This window comes from Cololabis saira, chromosome 14 (assembly GCF_033807715.1).
Source record: "Cololabis saira isolate AMF1-May2022 chromosome 14, fColSai1.1, whole genome shotgun sequence".
Classification (NCBI taxonomy): Eukaryota; Metazoa; Chordata; class Actinopteri; order Beloniformes; family Belonidae; genus Cololabis; species Cololabis saira.
The window spans coordinates 11,623,123-11,647,670 of NC_084600.1; the positions used below are offsets into that span (position 1 = coordinate 11,623,123).

The window sequence follows — 24,548 nt, forward strand, 5'->3', positions numbered from 1 at the left end:
CAGATTGGCAGATATTGCACATCTTGTATTATTGCACATCTTATGTTATTGCACGTATTATTGTCATATTATTATTGTCCACTGGCTACTGCAAATCAACATACAGTAGCAAGCATCACCACTCATTAGTTTGATATAGTTTTGATCAGTTTTTACTCCTGGGTCATGATGGTTGCAACATTGATAGTAGATTATTTTGTTTTTCAATGTAGATTACACACATCTGTTATCCATCAACCTGATCTCCGAACTTGGCTCCAGACAGCCCAGCTGTTCTCACAGGACCCATTTAACGTCCCATGGGTATATTCAGTTTGCTCAGGGGCCAATCACAGTGTCTCCAGCGGAGTGTCAGCCCGAGCTGGAACAACTGGAGCTGAATGCGACACAACAGGCTGAGAGCGCGGCTGATCCTCTGCACAGCAACCTCCAACTTCCGTGGGGGTTTTTAAACCGACATATACGTTCAATCCATAGGAAAGGAATAAGACGAATAAATGGGAGAACCAAAATCGCGAGAATTTGAATCGCTGGGGTTCAGTTTTGCCAACTTTGTGCGCTAGACGGTCCATAGTGCCCCAGTCCGCGCAAAAGCGCAGCGCAGGAGGAGGAGGAGGAGGAGGAGGAGGCTGATGAAGCAGCAGACGGGTCCCCAGCTGCACACAGCTTGTCTTAAGAGATTTCCTTTCTTCAACTCTTCAATGTCACCGGACAGGATGATAATCATTGGACTTTTGCTCAGTGTCCTCCCTCACGGTAAGCAGCACTTTTGCAATTTGGAAACTCATCTTTTCATTTGTTTATACAGTCCAAATTTAGTTATTTACCCGCCAGTAGACTATATTTCCAAAGTAGAATACACATTTTCTTCAAGTATCTGCAACTTAATGAGGGATATCTGCAAGCATATTGCATAGGCTATATCTTATCAATAGTAAAAGCCTCGATCCAACATGCGCTCGAACTGCAGGAATTCCAATTTATTTTGTTAATCAATCTGAAGACTTGAACTTTTTGTAAATTACCCATATATTTGCTGTCCCTGCAAACTTAAAGACAACAGCCGGTCCATTGTTAAAATGGAAGAATAAAGGGAAATTATGAAAAGCCAGTCAGATATTTACTCAACCCACTCCATGTTTAAGTTAAATTTTTGAGAAATCAAATCAATGAAGCTCATTCAATGTAATATACAGAATGAAGCAGCTCTAAATGTTATATGTGAATGACATCATGGGCTCAGGTTTGTTACTCCTGCCTTGGACATGCTCCAAATATATATATATATATATATATCTTCTGCATTGACCAGACTGCTGCAGGTCATGTATCACACATGAACTGTTAAACTGAAAGGGTTTTTCTTTTCACATTTTACTTATGATACATATCAGGAGTTTAAGTGAAGAGCAGGCAGCTAAAGGGGCATAATTCATAGCTCCAGAGTATTAAAAGGAAGGATCTGGTTTTAGTATAAGGGCTTGTGCTTATTTGCTGATGATCAGGTGGAGAAAAACAAAACGGTTTGTGATATCTGACACCTGAGCATGAATTTGGACCCCCCTACCCCCCGCCCCCCCCCCCCCCCCCCCCCCCCCATTCACACTCACACGTTCTGCCTCCTCTAAATGAATTATTATGATCGAAGTCGATAATTTGACTGTGCCTAGAAAAATATCCTTTCCCAGTGTGGCACAGAGCTACAATTCTATCAATTAGATTATTCTTTATTTGAAGCTTTCTAGAGTGTTTTAGTTTGTTTAGTATTTTTTTTACAAGTTGTGTATACTGATCCGCTGTTCTTCCAGACTACATGGAATACCTTTCCTATGAATTACATCTATACTTGACTGCAGAAATGCCTGCAAATACTGTAATTGGTAGGTTTATGCCTGGAGGACATGGAGGCAGCGGCTGCTCAGCATCGTGGGTTGAGGCTGTCCATTAGAGATTCACGCCACAAAAAGATTCATGCTTTCATGTGAATGTCAAACCTTTCAGACAACCTGTATATCATGCAGCGTCACACCCACTTACCATGCATGCACTTGGGTGGAATTACACCAAGAAAAGCAGTTATTAAGTGCTAATTAATCAAGATTTGAATCATTACACAGGCAAATGATTCTGTCATGATGTTGAGTTCAGCCATTAGACCAGATTGCAAGAAAACATATTGCATTTTTTAAATTAGAAAAAAAAAATTTAAGAGCACTGTGTGCAAAAATCTAATTGGTTTTGGAGGAATGTGTCATGGAGCTGCTCTTACATTATTACTATATTGTATTATAGTGTTACTATAGTGTTTTATAGTGTTACTTTTACTGAACACTCAGGCACAGTAAAAGTCAGTAAAAGTCTTTATTAAAGCCAACCTCACAGCAGGCAATAGAGCAGAGTTACATAGAAATAGTCATTCCGAATTAAGGTTTACATGGAAAACACGTTTGATCGGCTTTATCCAATTCCTCTTAAGGTCTGGGGGTTGGGAAGGTTCTGATTGGATAAGGGGACGGACCGGAAATTACGTCTACCGGAAGAAAAAACAATTTAGCTGCTTAGCCGCTACAACTTTGAAAAGTTCACAATTTTTATGTTTCCTGCCATCTGTTCTTTTAATTATTTCCAGGTCCTCCAAACTATTGATTAAATAAATGGTCTCTGCTCTTGACCAGCGTTTACTGCGTGCTGCCATCTTGAAACTTTGTTTTGAAAACAAGCCCAGCGTGGAATATAAGCGTCATGGAGACAGACGGGCGAGGGAACGAGCAGAAAGAAAGACCGGAATTAATTTAAATCGGAATGAGTGTATACATGATCGCGGAATTATTCTATTCAGATTTAAAATCGGAATAAACCAGCCACTTACTTCGGAATTAAGTTTAATTCGGAATGGCCATTTTCATTCAGAATTACGTGTTTACATGGTAATTTTTACTAATTTTAAATCGGATTTAATTTTAATTCTGAATGAAAGAGGAATTAAACTTCCCATGTAAACGCACTGAGTGACGGGCTGGGAGTGGAGTGCTTAAGTAGCAGACCAGGGCTGATTGCAGATGTGGAGCAGGTGTGGAGGGATGGAGAAACCATAGTGACATGAGGAGGCGGAGCTGCAGGTGAGGGAGGCGGAGCTGCAGGTGAGGGAGGCAGGTATGGAGCTGGAGTGGATGTGACACTCACTGTCCCCATGTAGCTACTGTATAAATAGCCATGGCGCCCATTTCAAGCAATGATATTTTAAACTTTGAATGTATGTGACCTTGTTCCACTCTGAGACCTAAACAATGGTGATGGGAACTTTAGACTGAGACGGCAGCCTTCTCATCGCGTCTGTCAACGAGAGTGAAATGTCTGCATGGAAACGGAGAGCTGGATGTGTGTGTGTGTGTGTGTGTGTGTGTGTGTGTGTGTGTGTGTGTGTGTGTGTGTGTGTGTGTGTGTGTGTGTGTGTGTGTGTGTGTGACCCACATCTGCTTCAGAACTTGAACATGAAATGTTTAAGCTGTTTGGTCACTGCTTTGGCTTCAAACTCAAATAACAATTTTTTTTTTTACTCCTTTGAATCTTATCGTGCGTAGTCTTCCACTGTGTCTTTTCCCAAATTAATTGAATAGTAGAAATAAGTTTTAGAAATAAGGCATGAAATCACTTTAAATGACTGAAATTCCCCTGCAGACAGCAACCGCTGTTCGAGAGTTGCTATTCTGGAACCTCATTAAGTGGACTTGTGCCATAACAGCAATTGTTATACATTTATCAGAGCTCCTTTTCAGTCTGCTTAAAGTTACACATATTTTGGACAAACAAGTTTCACTTTTTACTATTTGACTGTTTGACTTCACCTAACACATAAACATTTAAAAAACTGGCCTTTTTTTTCAAAATTTTGCCACAAATCTTTCTTTGTTGCTTTACTGAGGCTTTGTCTTTAATTCAATTCATTTCAAGTCAAATTTATTTATATAGCGTCAATTACAACAGAAGTTAATACCTTAATTTGGGTTAAGGTCAATATTCTGGTTACTGAAACATTGGGAAATATCTGTTTCCATGCATGAGCAAACAGAGTTATCCCTGTATACATGGTGATTAATCATTTGGGATATCTGGATCAAACCAGTGTCATGACGCAATTCCGTCATTTCCACATAACAGCAGCACGGTGGATAATGAACAGGGGCCTCATTTAAAATGGACTGCGTAGGATTCATACTAAAAGTGCACGTACGCTCAAAAGCCGAAAATGCCAGGCGCAAAAAAAAATCTGGATCTATAAAACTGCGTGCACGCAATCTTGCACGTAATGTTCCCTTCATAAATCACAGTCCAGCTGGAAGGTTGCGCAGGTGAATCCGCCTCATATCCCGCCCTCTACACGCCCACGTCATACCAAAAATGGTATTTATTTGCATATGAATGAGCCTGCTGAGCATGCGCAGTGGCTTCCTGCAGCCTGTTTGGCGTCAGAATGAATGAACGTGTCGAGCCACCGTGCCACTGAATTTCACTGAGATCTGAGATCTAGATGTTGTGGATGATGTGGAGAGGACAGTGAAACGAGATTATTTGGTGGTCACAGTAAAAGTAGAAAAAGTATATAAAGAGTATAAAATAAAGCGAGTGAGTGGCAGCACCCGTTGCTGCCCGTTAGTGCCACAACGCAATTTCCACTGGGAACAGGGGGGACATGTCCCCCCCACTTTTCAAAATCATGTATTTGTCCCCCCCGCCCCACTTTTTACAGTTTAAAAACTAACGGTAGGCTCAGCAAATCATCAAGACACTCGGGACGGCGGGACGGCGGCCCGGCAGCCCCTGCTCCCCCTCCTCCCTCCCGTCTCCCCTCAGAGCTGCTCTAGGCTGTTTTATGGTTCCGCGTTATACCAACGCAGAGCCTACGGCGTAGGGTATGCGGCGACGCGTACCCTACGCCGGACCCTACGGCGTAGGCTCTGCGTTGGTGTAACGCAGAACCATAATTCCGGCTTAAAAGTAAACAACATGTGCGCACGTACCTGTGCATGACAGGCAGATACACACGGGGAGAAGAGACTATTTCTTTAATTTTAATTTTTTTCAAAACTTTATCCTTATGAACGCAATTGTTATATAGTCCAGCTTTCCTTATTTTAATCAGAACACTTTCTTTTTTCCTCTTCGGCGTGGAGTAATGGGCTCGGAGCGGCATTCAACCCCCCCCCCCCCCCCCCCCCCCCCGCCACCTGCTCCGTTATCAGCACTATTTTATTATAAGTCTGATATATGTTGTGATATGTGATGACATTATTAAGAGTATGACATGAATCTGACTTCATTTCACCACCTCACAGCCTGCGTCGCCAGTTCCCCGTGTCTTAAGTAAATTCTTACGGGAGGGTCCTGGTTGCCGTAAAGATAAGCAGATTTTTCGGTTAGTTTTTTCTTTTTAGATCCGTGGCTTTGCGTAGATGGTGGCTTCCGCAACTTTCAGGCGGTTTTTCTGCGCAAGCAAGCTTTATAGATGAGGCCCCAGCCCAGTAGAAGTTGCCTTCTTTTGCGCTTTGGTGCTGGTACTGACCCACCACGAGGACTTAACAATATACCGTGTCGCCTTCTTCATTAATGGAAGGCGAGAACGTGAAGAAATGGCAAATGGAGCCGGAGCTGTGCCATCCATATCCATGCTACCCATTTCCAGCAGAGCACCCCGGACACTTTGGATGAAGGTGCAGTCAGGACTGGTGGGAACGGGTAGTAATGATGGAGTTCACCTAAGCCGACTGGCGTAAGAATTTCCGTATGTCTTCCTGGACGCGAAAAGAACATGCGCAGAAAACAAATCCATGTTCCGTTTGATGGGGATATCCCGTTAGGCTTATACATTGACCAAATATTCGGGTTAGAAAAGGAGTAACCCAGGGGTCATATTCAGGTTTTTAAAAACCGGAATATGAGCAAATTTCGGGTTATTCAATGGGGTTATTGGTGTTTACATGGTCGTGCGCAACCGGGTTATTGCTAATATTCCGGTTAGAAAAGGGTTTTTGACTGCATGTAAACATAGTCACTGACAGGTAAAAACTCCCCTAGTGGGAGAAAACCTTAAGCCACTCAGGGGCAAGAAAAACTCCCCTTTAGGAGGGAAGAAACCTGGACCTGGACCAGGATCATAATGGGGGACCCTCCTGCGGGAGGCCAGCTAGTCAGAGCAGGAAAAGAGAAAACAGACAGAGAGAATGAAGAACAGAGAAAGGAGAGACACAGACACAATGGCTAACTGGTGCACTACAGGGATGACTATAGAAGCAGATGTAGACAGCAGGGGGGGGGGCGGCGGCGGCGGCGGCGGCGGCGGCATCCACACAGACACGTGGAAGCAAGCAGTGGGATGATCAGAGGGGGGGACTGCAGGTCAGCCCTGTTGAGCTGAATCTCAGGAATGGATCCCAACTACACTTCCCAGAGTGCACCAGTAGCAGCAAGCAGGCTGCTGGTCACCTGATCACCTGATCAGTCATTATTACTGATTTAAGTACCTGAGAAAGACTGAGGGAAGCTCCGTTAGTCAAACAAACAAACTTCAGAGGAAAGAAGCTCCAAGTCCACTCATGGATTCAGTCCAAAGATGCCAATGGTCGGTGGTTTTGTTTGCTTTCATAGTTTGTGAAATGCTGCTTAATATGGTCAAGTTTATGTTTAACTGCTGTGTAGGTTGGTTAATGGAAGCATTGCAGCATTGTCTTCATTGGTTTTGTGTTGAATGAGTTTGCGCGATAATTGCAAAGATAAATTAAAAAGATAATATTTCATTTTTCAGTAAGAAAATATTTCATTTTGAGTTTGAAAAATTAAAAGTATAGAATATAGAAGGATAATACAAAGGTGAAAGTTACAATTCTGTTGAATGTTAAAACTAAAGCTAAAAATAAGGAAAGTTATGAAATAAGATTTTTCTTTATTCCATTTAAAAGGCTTAACATCTAGGAAATTCATGGAATTAGATTGTCTTTATTCAATTTAAAAGGCTTAAAAGATTGATTAATTTTAAAATGTTTAAGATATTTGACTCATTTAAAATGTTTAAGATTTTAACTTTGTTTTCTGTCTTTAAAGGTTTACAACCTATTGTGATGAAGTGACCAACCAACCTAAAGAAAAATAAAAGTTTGAGTTGAAAATTGGAATTGAGCATGCAGCTCCCAAAGCTCCGGCCTGCAAACATGCACAAAAGAGAAAAAGGTTGTGGGGGGGCATAACAAACTACAAGAACAATGGACAAAAATGATGGCTATGAGATACTTCTAATTAATAACTGAGAAAGGAAAGAGAAGGAGGGGTGATGGGCACCGCTCAGTGGATCATGTTGGAGTATCCCTGCAGCATAGCTCTATAGCAGCGTATCTAACGCGAAGCTATGTTTGAGACTAACTATTATAGTCTTGTTCTATAGCTGCAACTATGACAACTGACTCTAACACACTAGAGTTTACACTACCTAGAGGTTTACTAAACGCAAATGTTTTAAGTCTGGTTTTAAAGGTGGAGGTGGTGTCAGCCTCCTTAAACCAGATTGGAAGTTGGTTCCATAGTAATGGTGCCTGATAGCAGAACGCCCGCCCTCCAAATCTACATTTGGATACTCTAGGAACTACGAGTAAACCTGCACCCTGAGAACGGAGAGCTCTGTTAGGAACATAAGATACTATCAGGTCTTGCAAATATCGTGTTTTGGCTTTATATGCAAATAATAAATTGGATTCTGAGTTTTACGGGTAGCCAATGGAGCGGCGCTAACACTGGAGGGACGTGGTCTCTCCTGCTGATTCCTGTCAGCACTTGCGCTGCTGCATTTTGGATCAGCTGGAGCCTATTCAGCAAATTACTTGGACATCCTGCTAATAACACATTACATTCTAGTCTAGAAGATACACTACATGATACATAATACATGAATCAGTTTTTCTGCATCACTCTGCGAGAGGATTTTCCTAATCTTTGCGATATTACGGAGATGGAAAAACACAATTTTACAAACCTGATTTAATATACGGTTTAAACGACAAATCCTGTTCGAAAACAACACCAAGGTTTCTCACAGTTGCACTGGAAGCCATCGCAACACCATCTTATCCCTTCCGAAGATGCTTTGGACTAAAAATAATAATCTCTGTTTTATCGGAATTTAGAAGCAAAACATTTCCGGACATCCAGTCCTTGATGTCCCTAAAACATGCCTGAAGTTTAACCAACGGTTCTGTTTCATCTGGCTTCATAGACAAATAGAGCGGCGTATCATCAGCGCAATGAAAGTGTATGCAGTGATTCTGGATTATACTTCCCAACGGCTGCATGTATAAACTGAACAAGATTGGCCCTAGCACTGAACCTTGCGGAACACCATAACAGACCTTTGACTGTTTATGCACTCTGCACTTGTAATTCAGTTTTTGGACAACAGCACGCCAAAATTAAACTCGCAAAGTGCCAATAGAATATTACACACATGAAACACATTTTCTGAATATGCAGATAATACAGATGCTTGACTCAAACATCTGTATGACGCAATAGTAACCCTTTTAATTACAATATTTGCATCAAGGTTAACTCCAGCCTGAGAAAGTCTTACAGTGGATCTCATACCAAATAGGTTCTTGAATGTTAATGTAACTTATCTGCCATTGCCAGCTACTCAATTTGTATGTGTCTCTCTGCATCTTGATTACCACTTGCACACACTCGATGGCACAAACAAAAACACTCAGCTCGAAACAGTCAGGGTCTGCATCTAGCCAAGATATTGTATGTCACATTCAAATTTAAGATTGTACTAAGCAGCAAAAGACAGAGCTGAAATAAATGTCTTCAAACACACTGGCTGATGCAACACCTGATGCGTTTAAGCTAGAGCACATTTGGGGGACTAGAGACAATTTGTATTCTAATAGACACTATATAAATTAAATTGAATTGAACTAAATATCTGTTCCACCTTGACTTGCTTATTTATGACTATAAATTGTTGATGCATACCTTCATTGTTTACCCAGTGACTGAAAGGTGACTAGATCTTGTGGCAAAATTGGAGCAAATCATCACTCTTCCACTTGAAAACTGGTATGACATGATGTGATGATAATGTTACGTTTGGTTTGGTGGGGATTTTTGTTTTTTGCTAAAAATGAGAATGTACATTATGACCAAAACAGTTCCTTTTTGGTCTCTTTTTTTCAAAAGGACATCGTGCCTTGGGTCTTGTAGTTTGTTCTGATGCAGGATTGCATCATGTCCTTTTTAAAGAAGAGAGACTTTCTTCTGGCAGCCCTTCCAAAAAAAAGCCATACTTGTCACGGTGTCTGGATTTTGCTTTTGTTATCTCCTCTTTTGATTGTCCAGGTGTTTTTGTGCTCTTATCTTTGTTACGCCTCTATTTTTCATATTATTAGTCGCGTCTGTGTTTGTCCTCAGCCCTTGTGTGTCAGTTTGTTTGTCTTGTTACCAGGTATGTCCTCATCCCTGTGCTGTTTCTCCTTTGTTTTACCCCTGCATTTGGTGTTTTTAATTAATACCCTCATTTTTACAATTCCTGCCTTCAAGTCTCCAGCAATTTTGGTTTTCCCGTGGCTGCATTCATGACACTATGGACTGGTCATAGTGGAGCAGATTATGACCCGGATCGTTCAGTTGCGGATACAAGCATGAAAATTGGTACACATACTCGTCAAACCCCACTCTATTCAAAAGTACCGCGTGCCACGCAAAATTTTAAGGGGACGGCCCCTAAAATCCAAGATGTCCGCCCATAAATGTGGTTTTTCCTTTATAACTCGAGATCCATCGATTTTAAGCCCCATACATATATTGAATGTGATTATAAATGTGGGCATTGCGGAAATTTTGGTACCAAGTACATGTCTGTATCTATTACGGTTCTTGTAATACAGCATATAGCATATAGGTACTTTTACAGACTCGGGAGCAGGGCCGGATTTAGCCTGGCTGACTAGGTCCCCAAGTCCCCAAAATGTGACAAGTTCTGACAGAACTAGTGGGTAAATGTCCTGCTCATGATCAGTAGCACCTGCACCTTTCTGATTTTTTCTGAAGTGGGACCTTTCCCTGTTGTAGAGAGAAGTTAGGCAGCGATAGCGGTACTTAAATTCAAGGGCAATGGCATCTCCTCCACCACCCAATTTGGCCAGGAGCTTACCATCGTTAAGTGTCTTTGCACACTTGTGCAACCTCTGGTGCACCTGTATCGTTTCAACCCTCCTGATATCAGATGCAGGTTCTATTTCCTCACATAAAATGCATGCTTGAACATCACAGGTTTTTCGTCTCTGCTTTGGATAAACATCCTCAGGCTCATTGCTGGGACCAGCAGACTGGCGTTTCCTCGCCCGATCCAATTTGGTGTTGTTAAACATCACGCGGCAGCTGTGGCGGTATTTAGCCTGATTTCTTCTTAAAGTAGCATTAATACCATCACCTTCATCCAGCCTTTCTGGGTCCAGGATCAATGGCATTTGCTTGATTTCATGAAACAACGGTATGTTGGTAGCCATCATAGCATAGCCATCATGTTCAACACTGTAACTAGTTCGAGGTGATATTAGGACTGTGTCTTTTCTGTCTTTCTGACAAAGACAACATTTAGACCAGTCAGTTTTTATTTTTACAACCATGGGGTTTGAATCTGCCATTTTGGGTTTTGATTAAGGCCGAGGGGTTATCCTTTTACCACCAAATTAACCAAAAGAAAGTCACACATTCCTGTATGGGATACAACTAGGTTCAGTTTTCATTCAACCTACACCTAGCCCGATCATTCATCCAGTGCCATTTAAGTCCCGTGTGATCTGTACACCATCCGGGTAACTGAAGCCCCGTTACCCTTGGCTCGGCTCTCCCGCGCTGGCACAGCCTGTCAATTCAGGTGCGGCTATCTAACTATATCTACTAACTAACAACTACAGTTTTCTAGTTAATGGATATGGGGCTGTCAGACAGCATTTGGGACACTAAACTATAACTATACTACATAAACAAGGATAATAATGCATTAGTATATCTAGATTAGCTGACACTGAACCCCATGCTGAGTTACACAGCAGTGATGCCACCAGTGTGCCCTGGTTGTGTGCTGACATTCACTCTAAATTCTGCAATGGCCCCATTGGATGCATAGAACAAAAACATGCATGCCAAAAAAATGTTTCGTAGTTGCTAAAATGATTATTTCAAGTTCATGGCAGCCATCTTGAACACTGGACTTAGAATTTTATAATCCTACTTAAAACCCAACTTTAATAACCCTACTTAAAAAGGTTAGGAAAAAAACATTTTCATATTAGCCTACAATATTCACTGAACAACAATCAATGTTCAAATGTCTATTTCTCCCGCGAGTCTGTAAAAGTACCTATATGCTATATGCTGTATTACGAGAACCGTAGTAGATACAGACATGTATTTGGTACCAAAATGTCTGCAATGCCCAAATTTATAGTCGCACTCAATATATTTATGGGGCTTAAAATCGATGCATTTCGAGTTATAAAGGAAAAACCACATTTCTGGGCGGACATCTTGGATTTTGGAGGCTGTCCCCTTTGAATTTTGCGTGGCACGCGGTACTTTTGAATAGAGTGGGGTTCGAAGAGTATGTGTACCAATTTTCATGCTTGTATCCGCAACTGAACAATCCTTGCTATTTTTGGCCTTAATCTGCTCCACTATCAGCAATGGTAACAGTGAAAGAGATGATCACTCTTTGACCTTTTCAGGAGGGAGGCAGAAGTGGCAAAACGATTGTCTCTGCAACTGTCTTGAGTATTTTGAATATTTATATGTATACTCTTTCTCATTGTATGAAAATATCTTCATCTTGTTTGGAATTTGCTTTATAACAATCCCCATATTGATGGGTGGGAAGAATTGCTTTTCTAAATTATTGCAGATGTCTTTCCTTCATGACATTGTGTTAATACTTGGCTGAATTCAATTTTTCAATTCAATTCAATTTTATTTATATAGCGTCTGATACAACAAAAGTTGTCTCTAGATGCTTTCCAGAGACACAGAACATGACCCTGAGCAATTATTACATAAACAATGGCAGGTAAACACTCCCATAGTGGGAGAAAAGCTTTAAGCGAAACAGTGGCAAGGAAAAACTCCCCTTTAGGAGGGAAGAAACCTTGAGCAGGACCAGGCTCAGAAGGGGGAACCCTCCTGCCGAGGGCCAGACTGGGGGTCGGGGACATCAGTAGCACACAGCAGGCAGGTGGAAGCAGCAGCGGGATGACCGGGGGTGGGGTGGGGACCGCAGGCCAGCACGCAGCTCCTGAAGCTCCGGCCCAATCAGCAAGCCCCAGGCTAGGTGCAGGGTCGGGGAAAGGTTGAGAAGGGGCAGTGTCCAGAATCCTCTGGACAAGCCCGGATTACCCAATGGGCATTATGGGCGGGCGCCCAGGGGCCCACGCGCATCTAGGGGCCCATGGCCGAGCCTCTTTGTTATTTTTTTTTTTTTTTTTAGGGATTGGGGAAGCTAGAATTGGAGAAACCCGTAGACTGTATAACCAATAAAAATCACATTGATTTTTTTTTTTTACCAAAATGGAATGTTTTGATTGGTCAAACAGCTAGCAGTCGGACGTCACTGTCCTTATAAACGAAGCACTGACAGCACCGAGTTGTTGTGGGAAAGTAGGAGTAAAATGGACAAAGAGCTGAGAAGGAGAAAGAGAGAGAGAGAGAGAGAGATATGAATGTGGGAAAAAAAACATTTAGAAAAAAAGTGAGTTAGAAATGAGAGCCACACTTAAATGGAGCTGAGAAGGAGAGGAGAGATAGAGCCACAGGTATTATGTGTGTGTGTGTGTGTGTGTGTGTGTGTGTGTGTGTGTGTGTTTTAGTGTGTTAAGATAACCTATATTACATTTATTTTTCATTTTTATTTAATATCATAAGGCTTTTAGTCTAGTTCAGTGATCTCCAGCCCCCCGGGCCGCACAGAAAGAAAAATAATTTCTGTAGCATCCGCGACTGATGATGGATGACTCTCAAACTGATGGTTCACAATGTTTTTATTCCTTGGATGTAAATACACTGCAAACACACCGTAACAGCTATAAAGGAATAAAATACACTAAAATAGAGTTAGTCTTTCTACATTCATATAAGTTTCATTTATTTTTCATTTATACAGACCGACACAGCTGCTCGCTCAGTCGGCAATAAAGCTACCGTTAACATAATACATGAGACCAAACTCAAGCTGGACATAAATATGGCATAAAATTTGCACAAATCCTCATCAGCAGGTGCTTTTTGTGTCAGTTAGGCTCCACTTTAGCATTCCCGACACTCGTTTAGTCTTGCAGACACACTTTCTACTGCCATTAAAGCTTTACCATTAAAGTCCGAAGCGCTGGATGTTTACAAGGTCTCGGCGAGACACCTTCAAAATAAAGCACTAAATATCACAAATAAAATAAAAGCCTGGCTTTAAATAACGTTAATAAGAAAACAAACATAAAAACACATTTATAGAAATACTCATATTAAAGGTAATTTACAATTTCCATTATTTCATTTTCATTCATTTTCATATTTTTTCGAAAATTGTGTTTTATTTTTTTTTAGTTTTTATCAGCTACACCTTTAGATTGGGCCGTGAAAATATTGTCAGACATTAAACCGGTCCGCGGTACAGAAAAGGTTGGGGACCACTGGTCTAGTTGACCAGTGCTATTTTACATCCTTTTTGTATTAGCAGAACATGATAGGTGACAGCCACACTGAAACAGAGATGATGCATCCGATGAGGAAGCTTACTGAATACCACCCTGGGAGGTGTTTCAGGCATGTTCAGAAAATGATCCGAGGCAGACCCAGGACATGTTGGAGAGATTATATCTCCTGGCTGGGGAGAGGGGCATCTCTAGGGCCTCTCCGTTTAGGCTGCTGTTCTTGTGACCAGGACATGGAGAACCAGAGGTGGATGGATGGATGGATGGATGGATGGATGGATGGATGGATGGATGGATGGATGGATGGATGGATGGATGATGATGATTTTATACCATTTTTAGCCCATTTATATCTCATATTGGCAGGCAGCCTGGGTTTTAGTGAGAAATAAGCAAGTCAAGTTATGAATATTTGTTCATAGATGTTCTGAATAAATGTTTTCATTTTGAAAGTTTTTAAGTTTCATAGATCCCGAGGTGGCATTTCTACTACTGACTACAAAAACGTGATAATTGTGTTAGTGTGTTAGAGTCAGTAGTCATAGCTGCAGCTATAGAACAAGACTATAATAGTTAGTCTCAATCATCTTCATGGTAGATATGCTGCTATAGGCCTATGCTGCAGGGGGGCACCGACATGATCCACTGGGCGGTGCCTCTCACCCTTCTTTCTCTTCTCCTCTTCCCTTCTTCTCTTCTCCTCTTCCATTTTTTATTTATTATAAGTATTGCATAGCCATCATTTTTGTCCATTGTTCTTGTAGTTTGTTGTGCTGGTCTGCGATCATCCCACTGCTGCTTCCACCTGTCTGTGTGGATGTCTGCTATAAGCTTGCTGACATCCTGACCTGCCCCCTGTGGGAGTTTTTGTTGCCACTGTTTGGCTTAAGGTTTTTCTCCCACTAGGGGAGAAATTTACCTGCCATTGTTTATGTAATAATTGCTCGGGGGTCATGTTCTGGTCTCTGGAAAGATCCTAGAGACAACTTCTGTTGAAATAAAATTGAATTGAATTGAATTCAAATTGTAGACTACCTTTGCGTAAATGCAATACTTTTGAATACTTTATTGTGTATTCACTTTGTTGTGTCTGCTGTAAAGGAGGAAAAGAGGAACATGGAACCTGCTATCCTTCAGCGGTACTGCACAAGTGCAACCTACCTGTTGAGAAATAGAAGGTATCCATCCATAAACATTTGTCGATTTCACAGTAGAAAAAAGCTTCTTTTTTTAATATTTAAAAATTAAATTAAATCAGTAGAGATTTGGTACTGATCTACCTGTTGGAAGAATCTTTAGTTTTACAGGGCTCTTTATTACTTTTCACTCAATCTTTTAACTATTTTACAATTCTTTTTTTTTTTTAGTGGGTTTACTACCATGATACTATCCAGTCAATAGTTCATATTAACCAATGTGAAACAATACCCTATTTACACATCCTGCAAAGCCTTGATTATGTCAATTATCACAGATCAAGTCTGATACTTGTCAAACTAATTCTTAATCTTAAAATGTTTACTGTTTTTTCATTTGTTTGCCTTTTTGCGAAAAGTAAAGTATATTTTTTACCTACCTACATGTGTCCTCTATGTGTACCAATATTTTATGTCTGGAACAAGCCTTTGCTTTTAAGCAAAGCACAAATATACTATAACTGGTTGCAGGGGTGATGGTGGAACAAGTCCTGCCTCCTGTCTCATAATCTTCTGCATTTGGGTCTGCCACAACTACAACATAACATAAACATTTTATCATATACATTTATGTGTATCTCCTCAAGAAAAATAAACCCACCAATTGAACTGCAGTTGATATGAAAGAGTGTTATTATTATATAGTGTACCGGTAATTGTTTGCTCAATTTTCTGCAACTTCCTCCTTGAGTCTACAACTCTCTGCACTGCAAAAACGTATATTTAAGACATTTTTAAGAAAGTGTCAAGAAAATTAGAAGACTATTTAAGACTATTTTGCTAGTTTTAAGAATTATAGTCAATTTGTTCTTACCTCATTGGCAAAGATATTTTTTGTTCAATAGATGAGTCTGACTAGATTCATAGATTGGTAGACTTACTTCTAGAGGGGTTGTTTTTGGAGTGTGTCGATGTGTCCCTACCGTCATAACTCCAGAGCTAAATTCACATCAGAATCACACTCTTCTGCCACAGTTTCCTCTCTTGTCAAACTACAGCTGAGCCTTCTGGATGCTCTGCAACTTAACCCACGTGTTTAAGGGAAAGGGAAAAAAAGGAATTTTCCAAACCACTACACTTTGTGAATAACGCTACTGTGTGTGGTTTTCATCACGCTAACCCTCATCAGCTTTGCCTCACAAATTCCATTAATCCCTCCAGTGAGAAATCAATAGAGTGAATTAATGGTCACACAGTAATTCATCCCCCTCTCAGTTTTCTCTTCTTTCATATTTTTCTTTAAAAACATCCTCTTTTTTCTTTCCCGTACGTGCTTTGTGTTATTGTTTGCAGCTTGTTAATCTTAAACACAGCAACATGAATCATACACAGCCAATCTTCCAGCATCATTTATCAGTGTTGGATCTAATCAGTGTTACTTGACCACTATTTAGATTAAAAGTAGCACTTGCAGGGTAAATGTCATCAAGTGTTAGCGTATATTTTGTCTGTGACTACACCTTAATTTCTGGTGAAGAAGCACTTTCCAATTTCGATGCCATTTTATATTGCTGCTGCTCACTGCTTCATGAAATACCAAGTTTTTGGTTAAAAATATATAATCTATATGTATTTGTGCGGAAATATATTGAAAAAAAAACTAAAAACGGCAGTAATATTTTAGCCCTAATTTTTACGAATTGGTGGTTAGCTATATGGGCCAAATTGTTAGCCTTATGGTCGTACATACACCATACCCTGTTGCAGTGGTGTAGGCAGAAATATTTTTTTGGGTGGGCCAGGACAAAAATGGGTGGGCCATATTGTCCCAGAAAAAGCGGACTTATAAAAACTTAAGCAGAAAACATGACAAACAGACAGATTAAAGGCAGTGTCGATTTTACTTTGTAATCTGCATTACAAATGCATTATTTGTTAAACGCAACATGCTCAACCAACAGAGCATGAAAACCTGTCTATACAGGCCAGTAGCCTATTTGCCACTATTGTAGCCTATTTGCTGAACTGGCAGCGCATTGTCTCTTCAGCGCACAACACAATAATTAACAATTTAACTGTACAAAGTGGCAACTAAACATAAACCCAAACAGCAGAGGTGTTAACATACTGCATGACATAGTTTACATCAAAGAGAAATTGCGCCTCTAGCGGCAGGGCTAACCTCCTCTAGCGGCAGGGCTAACCTCCTCTAGCGGCAGGGCTAACCTCCTCTAGCAGGGCTAACTTCCTCTAGCAGCAGGGCTAACCTCCTCTAGCGGCAGGGTTAACCTCCTCTGGGGCTGAGTTTGAAGAAGTGGGCTGGGTGGACTCAGTCCGAGGCACTGGCAGTGGCGTGTCTTATTCAAGTTTTTTTTTTTTTTAAATATAATAATATAATAATCAATGAAGGCTGTTTAGCCATTGTTGTGGCGATAAAGTCGACTGCAGCGCCGGCTAACTAGCTGGCTAAAGGCAGCTCAATCTGTCGGAACCAGAGCAACCGATTATGTCCGGAGTCTCCCTACAACTTGTTTCAACAGTTCCGTTCAGAAAAAAAAATAAAGGCAAAAAATAAAGGCTGAACACAAGTCAACAACAAATCATGTTTATATTTATACCTTTTCTCATATATTTTTTTAGAATATGTTTATGTGAAACATGTATTTTGATCAAAGTTGGCTGGCAGGGCCAGTGAGTAAGGTGGGTGGGCCAGTGCCACCCAGGCCCATTTCTGGCTATGCGCCCGTCCTGTTGAAGTCACTTTGATCCAGTAATTCGCCTTTTTAAAAGTGTTAAAATAACACTCCAATAAGCGGACACATTAACAACCTTTTCTAGTGTTGAATTTAATGCTCTGTGTTCATTTTACACTGGTGATTTTGTTGTGTTGACATCAAAAATTGTTACAGTAATTCTAACCAGTGTTCTAAGAGTTAACAAAACACATATGCACATAGGTTTTTGTCATATGTCAAGCATAATTGCATGTTTGTGTGTTGATGAGTGCATGAATGTGCAGTGAAAGGCTCTCCGAAACCAAACGATCGGGTCATTTTTCTATATAACAGTACGAGGTACGGGGTGAAAGGATATTAAACAAACTGCTCACTGCTCCAGGAAGAAATTGCATGGAAATATCTGAAATTGCAACAGATTACAGTGGACCCTTTGGTATTTTGGCAATTATAAAAGTTGAATGACACACACAGAATGGCAGATAGACATGTAATCATCTCCTTTGTACATCTTGATGAGCTGTGACTATGACTCACTGTCCTGTGTGACACAACCCGCCCGCACGTCCTCCTAGGGAGTCACTGCGGTAGGTTTTTTCTTTTTCCCGCAGCGGCGGTGAAGCGGAGCTTCTGTTTATGATACCAAAATGAGACGTGGACCTCATGCGGCGCCTGAGATTGCAAAACATGCAGCAGCAGAATTGGATTGCAACAGTGCTTTGTGCAGCCTGACAGCAGGAGCTTAATCGAAGTGTGTGACCAATCTGAGTCAAAGCTATGTCTGGGCCTGTATATGAGCTTATGTGATATACAGTATATGTTTATATCCTGAAGCATAAGTACATGTTTGGATTAGATAGGCCCAGACATTTAACAGCCAGGCATTTGGTTTATATTCCTAACTACACAACATACTTTTATGTGCTTAGCAGTCTGTTTCCTTTGTGTTGTTCACATGTGACAGGATACATAAGATAAAGTGGAAAAAGTACATGTATGTGTCCTACCCCAACTATTTTCTTTATAAATCTACAGTCACTGTATATAAATTGTTAATCTCAGGGATTATGTGACACAGTTCAAAAAAATAATTTTCTGAAATGCTCCAACAGAATACTTCTTTTTCAGAGAAAGCATTTATTTGTTTATTTATACAGTTTTTTTCCTCCAGGTTGGCTCTGGCCTTCACACATACTAATAAACTCAGGTCTTTATATCTCTGGCAAGTGCTGACATATCTGCCTGAAGTAAAAAAAAAATTGACATGTACCAAAATGCATTTTATGAAAAGCAATATTTGAAAACTGAAGTTGGCTTATAGGGTGATGCTGAATAGTGTAGATTTTTTTTTTTTGTCTCTAGAGTGATACATGAATAGCCAGGGCCTTACATGGGTGGGATGCTTTTTCCAAATGGATGGTTGGACTCTGGTGAAAACAAGATTCTCTCAATGTAAAAAAACAACTAAATGTTTTTAATGTGCACAAGAGCCTTTAATTCAATTCAATTCAATTCAATTTTAGTTATATAGCGTCTATTACAACAGAAGTTGTCACTAGGTGCTTTCCAGAGACCCAGAACATGACCCCCGAGCAATTATTACATAAATATAACATAAACAATGGCAGGTAAAAAACTCCCCTGCAGGCCAGGATGTCAGCAGGCATCCACCAGACATCCATACGGACAGGTATGGTATGGAACACTAACTAGAGGCTTTACTAAACAGAAAGGTTTTAAGTTTAGTTTTAAAGGTGGAGGTGGTGTAAGCCTCCTTAACCCAGATTGGAAGTTGGTTCCATAGTAATGGTGCCTGATAGCAGAAGCCCCGCCCTCCAAATCTACATTTGGATACTCTAGGAACTACGAGTAAACCTGCACTCTGAGAATGGAGAGCTCTGCCAGGAACATAAGGTACTATCAGGTCTTGCAAATATTGCGGAGCTAAGCCTATTTGGGCTTTATACGAAAGTAATAAAATTTTGAATTGGATTCTGAATTTTACGGGGACCAATGTAGTGAGGCTAACACTGGAGAGACGTGGTCTCTCCTGCTGATTCCTGTCAGCACTCACGCTGCTGCATTTTGGATCAGCTGGAACCTATTCAGCAAATTACTTGGACATCCTGCTAATAACACATTACAGTAATCTAGTCTAGAAGATACAAACACGTGAACTAGTTTTTCTGCATCACTTTGTGAGAGGAATGTCCTAATCTTTGTTATGTTGTATGGATTACTGTATAGGAACTCCATTACCCAGCATGCCCTAGGTGCTTAGCACATGCGCAGAAGCTTCAGCAGAGCGCCAGCTGAAAGTGTCAGTTGTTGTTGTTGCCATGACAGCCGGGAGTCATTATTATAACGGTCTGGGAATAAACGTCTTGATGAGACCAGCTACACGCCTCGTCTGCTATATACATTTATATTAAGACAGACAACACATGGTGTCAGAAGTGGGATGAACGGATCTTCAACTACAGCCTCAGCTGAGTGACAAAGAAATGGTTCAAGAGACTGTTCAACAGGACACAACTGACTCCGCAGAGCCAGCTAACAAAGGTCCTGACCATGCTGCCGGTGGTCCAAAAGCAATGCCCGCAACGCCAGCTGTTGCAAGACAGTTGAGACATAAGAGACTTATTCAGCCACCTAAGAGACTGATTGAGAGTTGCTAGATAGGAATGGATTTTTGCAAACGGACTGTTTTTCTCTTACGACCTGCTGAGAATAAGTGTCGTGGACTTTACTGTTTATGCTGTTTATCTTACCAATCAATTCTTTGAGTCAACAGAAAAAAAAAGTCAACTCAGAATCATGTGGATGAAAGTATCCGTCCTGTTGTGCATCCCTGCAGGAAAGTCCCGTTTGCACTACGGAAGAAACTAAAAGATGAACTGGCCCGCATGGAGAAACTAGAGGTCATCAGGAAAATTGATGAGCCCTCTGACTGGGTCAGTTCGCTGGTCATAGTCCAAAAGAAAACAGACGCCCTGAGAGTTTGCTTGGACCCAAGGGACCTTAATAAGGCAATAAAAAGAGAACATTTCAAGCTACCAACCAGAGAGGAAATCATGGCACAGTTTGCTGGAGCTAAATGGTTCAGCAAACTCGATGCTTCGTCAGGTTTCTGGCAAATGAGACTAGACGAGCAGAGTTCGAGACTTTGCACATTCAACACACCTGAGGGCAGGTACAGATTTCTTCGTCTGCCGTATGGCATCTTGTCAGCGCCTGAAGTCTATCACAAGACCATACACATGATATTTGAACACATACCAGGAGTAGACACTATGATGGATGACATCATCGTATGGGGATCTACAAGACAAGAGCACGACGAAAGACTGAGACAAGTGCTAGACAAGACTAGAGAAGTGAATCTAAGACTCAATAAAGACAAATGCGAGTTCGGAGTGAAATCACTTACCTTCGTGGGAGATGTTGTCAGCGAAGAGGGGGTCAAGCCTGACCCGAGAAAAACTTCAGCAATCAACAACATGGAAAGACCCAAGAACAAGGAGGAAGTCAGACGGTTCATGGGAATGGTCACCTATCTCGCCAAATTTGTACCACAGCTGTCAACACAGTCAGAACCACTCAGAAACCTTCTTGTACAAAAGAATGAGTGGATCTGGTCCCATGAACAGGAAAAATGCTTCCTGAAACTGAAAGAGCTTCTGACAAGTGAGCCTGTGCTAAAGTTCTACGATCCAGAGAAGAGTTCTAGGATCTCGGCGGATGCATCACAGTACGGCCTGGGAGCAGTGCTGCTGCAGCAGCATGACAAGCAGAGGCTGCCAGTCGCATATGCGTCCAGGGCCTTGACGAGTGCCGAGACCAGGTACGCTCAAATAGAAAAGGAACTATTAGCAAGCCTCTATGCATGTGAGCGTTTCCACCAATACGTCTATGGTCAAGCTTTTGAAGTGGAAACTGACCACAAGCCTCTCGTGTCCATAATGGCCAAACCGCTGAATGACTGTCCTGTTAGGATACAGTGCATGTTGATCAGGCTGCAGAAATATGATGTGCACATGACATACACGCAAGGAAAATACATGTACACCGCTGACACCTTGTCTAGAGCAGTGGATAAGGGCGAAAGTGCAGACAGTGAGAAAACCACTGAAATCCAAGCGTATGTGGACATGATAGTCACATCTCTACCTGTGTCTCCGGACAAAACAGAACAAATACGGAGAGAGACTACTGCAGATGAAACAATGAAGCAACTCAAGGAAACAATACAAAAAGGATGGCCTGAAAACAAAAGAGACTGCCCATTGAAAGTACAAGACTACTGGAATCACAGGGCAGAGCTCACTGTGGTGGACGACATCGTGTTAAAGGGGAGCAAATATGTCATTCCATCCTCACTACGTAAACAAATGCTCCAAAAGATACATGAGGGTCACCTCAGAGAAGTCAAGTGTAAACGCAGAGCAAGGGAAGTCATGTACTGGCCAAGAATCAATCACGACATCAGCCAGATAACAGCGTCATGTGAACTTTGCCGCTCCTACAGGGTCCAGACGGAGAGTGGACTGTCTCTGAGGAGAAACCGCACAGATCTTCAACTACAGCCTCAGCTGACTGACAACGAAACGGTTCAAGAGACTGTTCAACAGGACACAACTGACTCCAACGCCAGCTGTTGCAAGACAGTTGAAACATAAGAGACTTATTCAGCCACCTAAGAGACTGATTGAGAGTTGCTAGATAGGAATGGATTTTTGCAAACGGACTGTTTTTCTCTTACGACCTGCTGAGAATAAGTGTTGTGGACTTTACTGTTTATGCTGTTTATTTTACCAATCAATTCTTTGAGTCAACAGAAAAAAAAGGGGTTGACATGATTCTGAGTTGACTTTTTTTTTCTTGTGAGTTTAAAAAAAAAAAGGGAAAAAAGTGTAAAGACAATGTTGATGATACATGATTCTGTTTACGCTGTTTGCGTGTTTATTATTTTCTTTGGAGAGAGTATTAACCAGTTAGAATACTTACTGAGAAAAAGGTTTTTTTTTAAATGCACTTTAGTATAGTGTGTTTTTTTTCTTTAAATGACATTTCTTATTTAGGGGGAAAGATGTGTTGTATGGATTACTGTATAGGAACTCCATTACCCAGCATGCCCTAGGTGCTTAGCACATGCGCAGTAGCTTCAGCAGAGCGCCAGAGACCAGCTACACGCCTCGTCTGCTATATACACATTATATTAAGACAGACAACACATTTGTGATATTACGGAGTTGGAAAAATGCTATTTTACAAACCTGATTAACATATCGTTTAAACGACAAATCCTGATCAAAAACAACACCCAGGTTTCTCACAGTTGCACTGGAAGCCATCGCAACACCATCTAATCCCTTCCTAAGATGCTCTGGACCAAGAATGATAACCTCTGTTTTATTGGAATTAAGAAGCAAAAGAATTGTGGACATCCAGTCCTTGATGGCCCTAAGACATGCCTGAAGTTTAGCTAACAGTTCTGTTTCATCTGGCATCGTAGACAAATAGAGCTGCATATCATCAGCATAACAATGAAAATATATGCCTGTTGGCCTGGAGGGTGAGGGCCTCCTGGCCATGTGTCCGGCCCGGACCGGGTGGCCGGGGATTGCCTGGGTCGCGGTCCGCCGCGGGATCCCTGACTGCTTCTTCCCGTGTTGTGGGGGCCCCGCTCGCCTCGCTGGCGGTGGGTTGCCTCCTTCCTACCTCTGCCCTCTGTGGGGTTGCTGGTGGCCTGGGTTCCGGGTTCTTCCTGGTCGGCCCCTGGTCTCGCGGGTGGCGGGGTTGCTCCCCCCTCTCCCCCACTATAGCTATAGATACACTTCAGGTGGAGCTTTTTTTGGTTTATTACACACACACACACACACACACACACACACACACGCACACACACATACCCACATACATACACATAGCCAAATAGACATATACACACTCACGTACACGTATACATATTCATACATTCATGCATGCACACATACACACACATAGCCACACATATGCATACACACACAGTTACATTTAGCCCCACATACATATACACGCTCATACACACACACACACACTCACACACATAGCCACAAAGACATGTACACACACACACACACACACACACACACACACACACACACACACACACACACACACACACGCATGATCATATACATACACGCACACATACACACACATAGACATACACACTGGCTTGTTCACTTACATGCTTGCTCTGTAGTTTTTGGGGTTAGTTAGCGGTGGCTTAGCTCAGACTGTGATTTGGGTTGATTGCTGCTTGTGTTTTGGTCGGCTCCGTGTTGGTTTTGTTGGTTTTGTGTTTTGTTTGTGGTTTTTGTTGCAGATTTCCAGTGCTTGACGTGTGCCTCCGGGTGTTCCTGCTTCCTGGATTGGCAGTGGATGTCACCCCCCTATGCCTTTGGTTTTTACCTGCATGGTATCAATCATTAATATGTGTGCAGACAAGGTAAAAAAAAAAAAAAAAAAAAAATGTATGCCGTGATTCTGGATTTCACTTCCCAATGGCTGCATATATAAACTGAACAAGACTGGCCCTAGCACTGAACCCTGCGGAACACCATAACAGACCTTCGACTGTTCTGAAGAAACCTCATGTACATGAACAAACTGGAACCTGTCAGATAGATATGATTTAAACCAACGTAGAGCTGTCCCTGTAATCCCAACATGCTTTAACCTGTGCAGTAAGATGCTGATCTACAGTGTCAAAAGCAGCACTGAGGTCCAGTAGAACCAGTATGGGCACTAATCCCCAGTGTTGTGCAAGTTCATACTTCTCATGAACTTGTTCAAAGTTCAGTTCACATAGTTTAAAAATGAACAGTTCACGTTCATAGTTCACCATTTTCATTTTGAACTAGTTCAAATTCAGTTCATTTCAATATTTTTAGGTG

At 41.5% G+C, this 24,548-nt stretch overlaps 1 protein-coding gene across 2 annotated transcripts in view; it reads left to right on the forward strand.

Moving 5' to 3' along the window:
* The first annotated feature begins 399 nt into the window (after window positions 1-399).
* gfra3 (GDNF family receptor alpha 3) overlaps window positions 400-24,548 on the forward strand; it is a 48,300-nt gene continuing 24,151 nt past the window's right edge. Inside the window, exon 1 of one of the 2 annotated variants that reach the window (XM_061739683.1) lies at window positions 400-756. In XM_061739683.1, the coding sequence (XP_061595667.1) occupies window positions 633-756 (124 nt within the window). In that variant the 5' untranslated portion in view covers window positions 400-632. Of the gene's footprint in view, window positions 757-23,746; window positions 24,101-24,548 lie in introns of those variants that run through there. The other variant, XM_061739684.1, reaches the window with a different exon arrangement.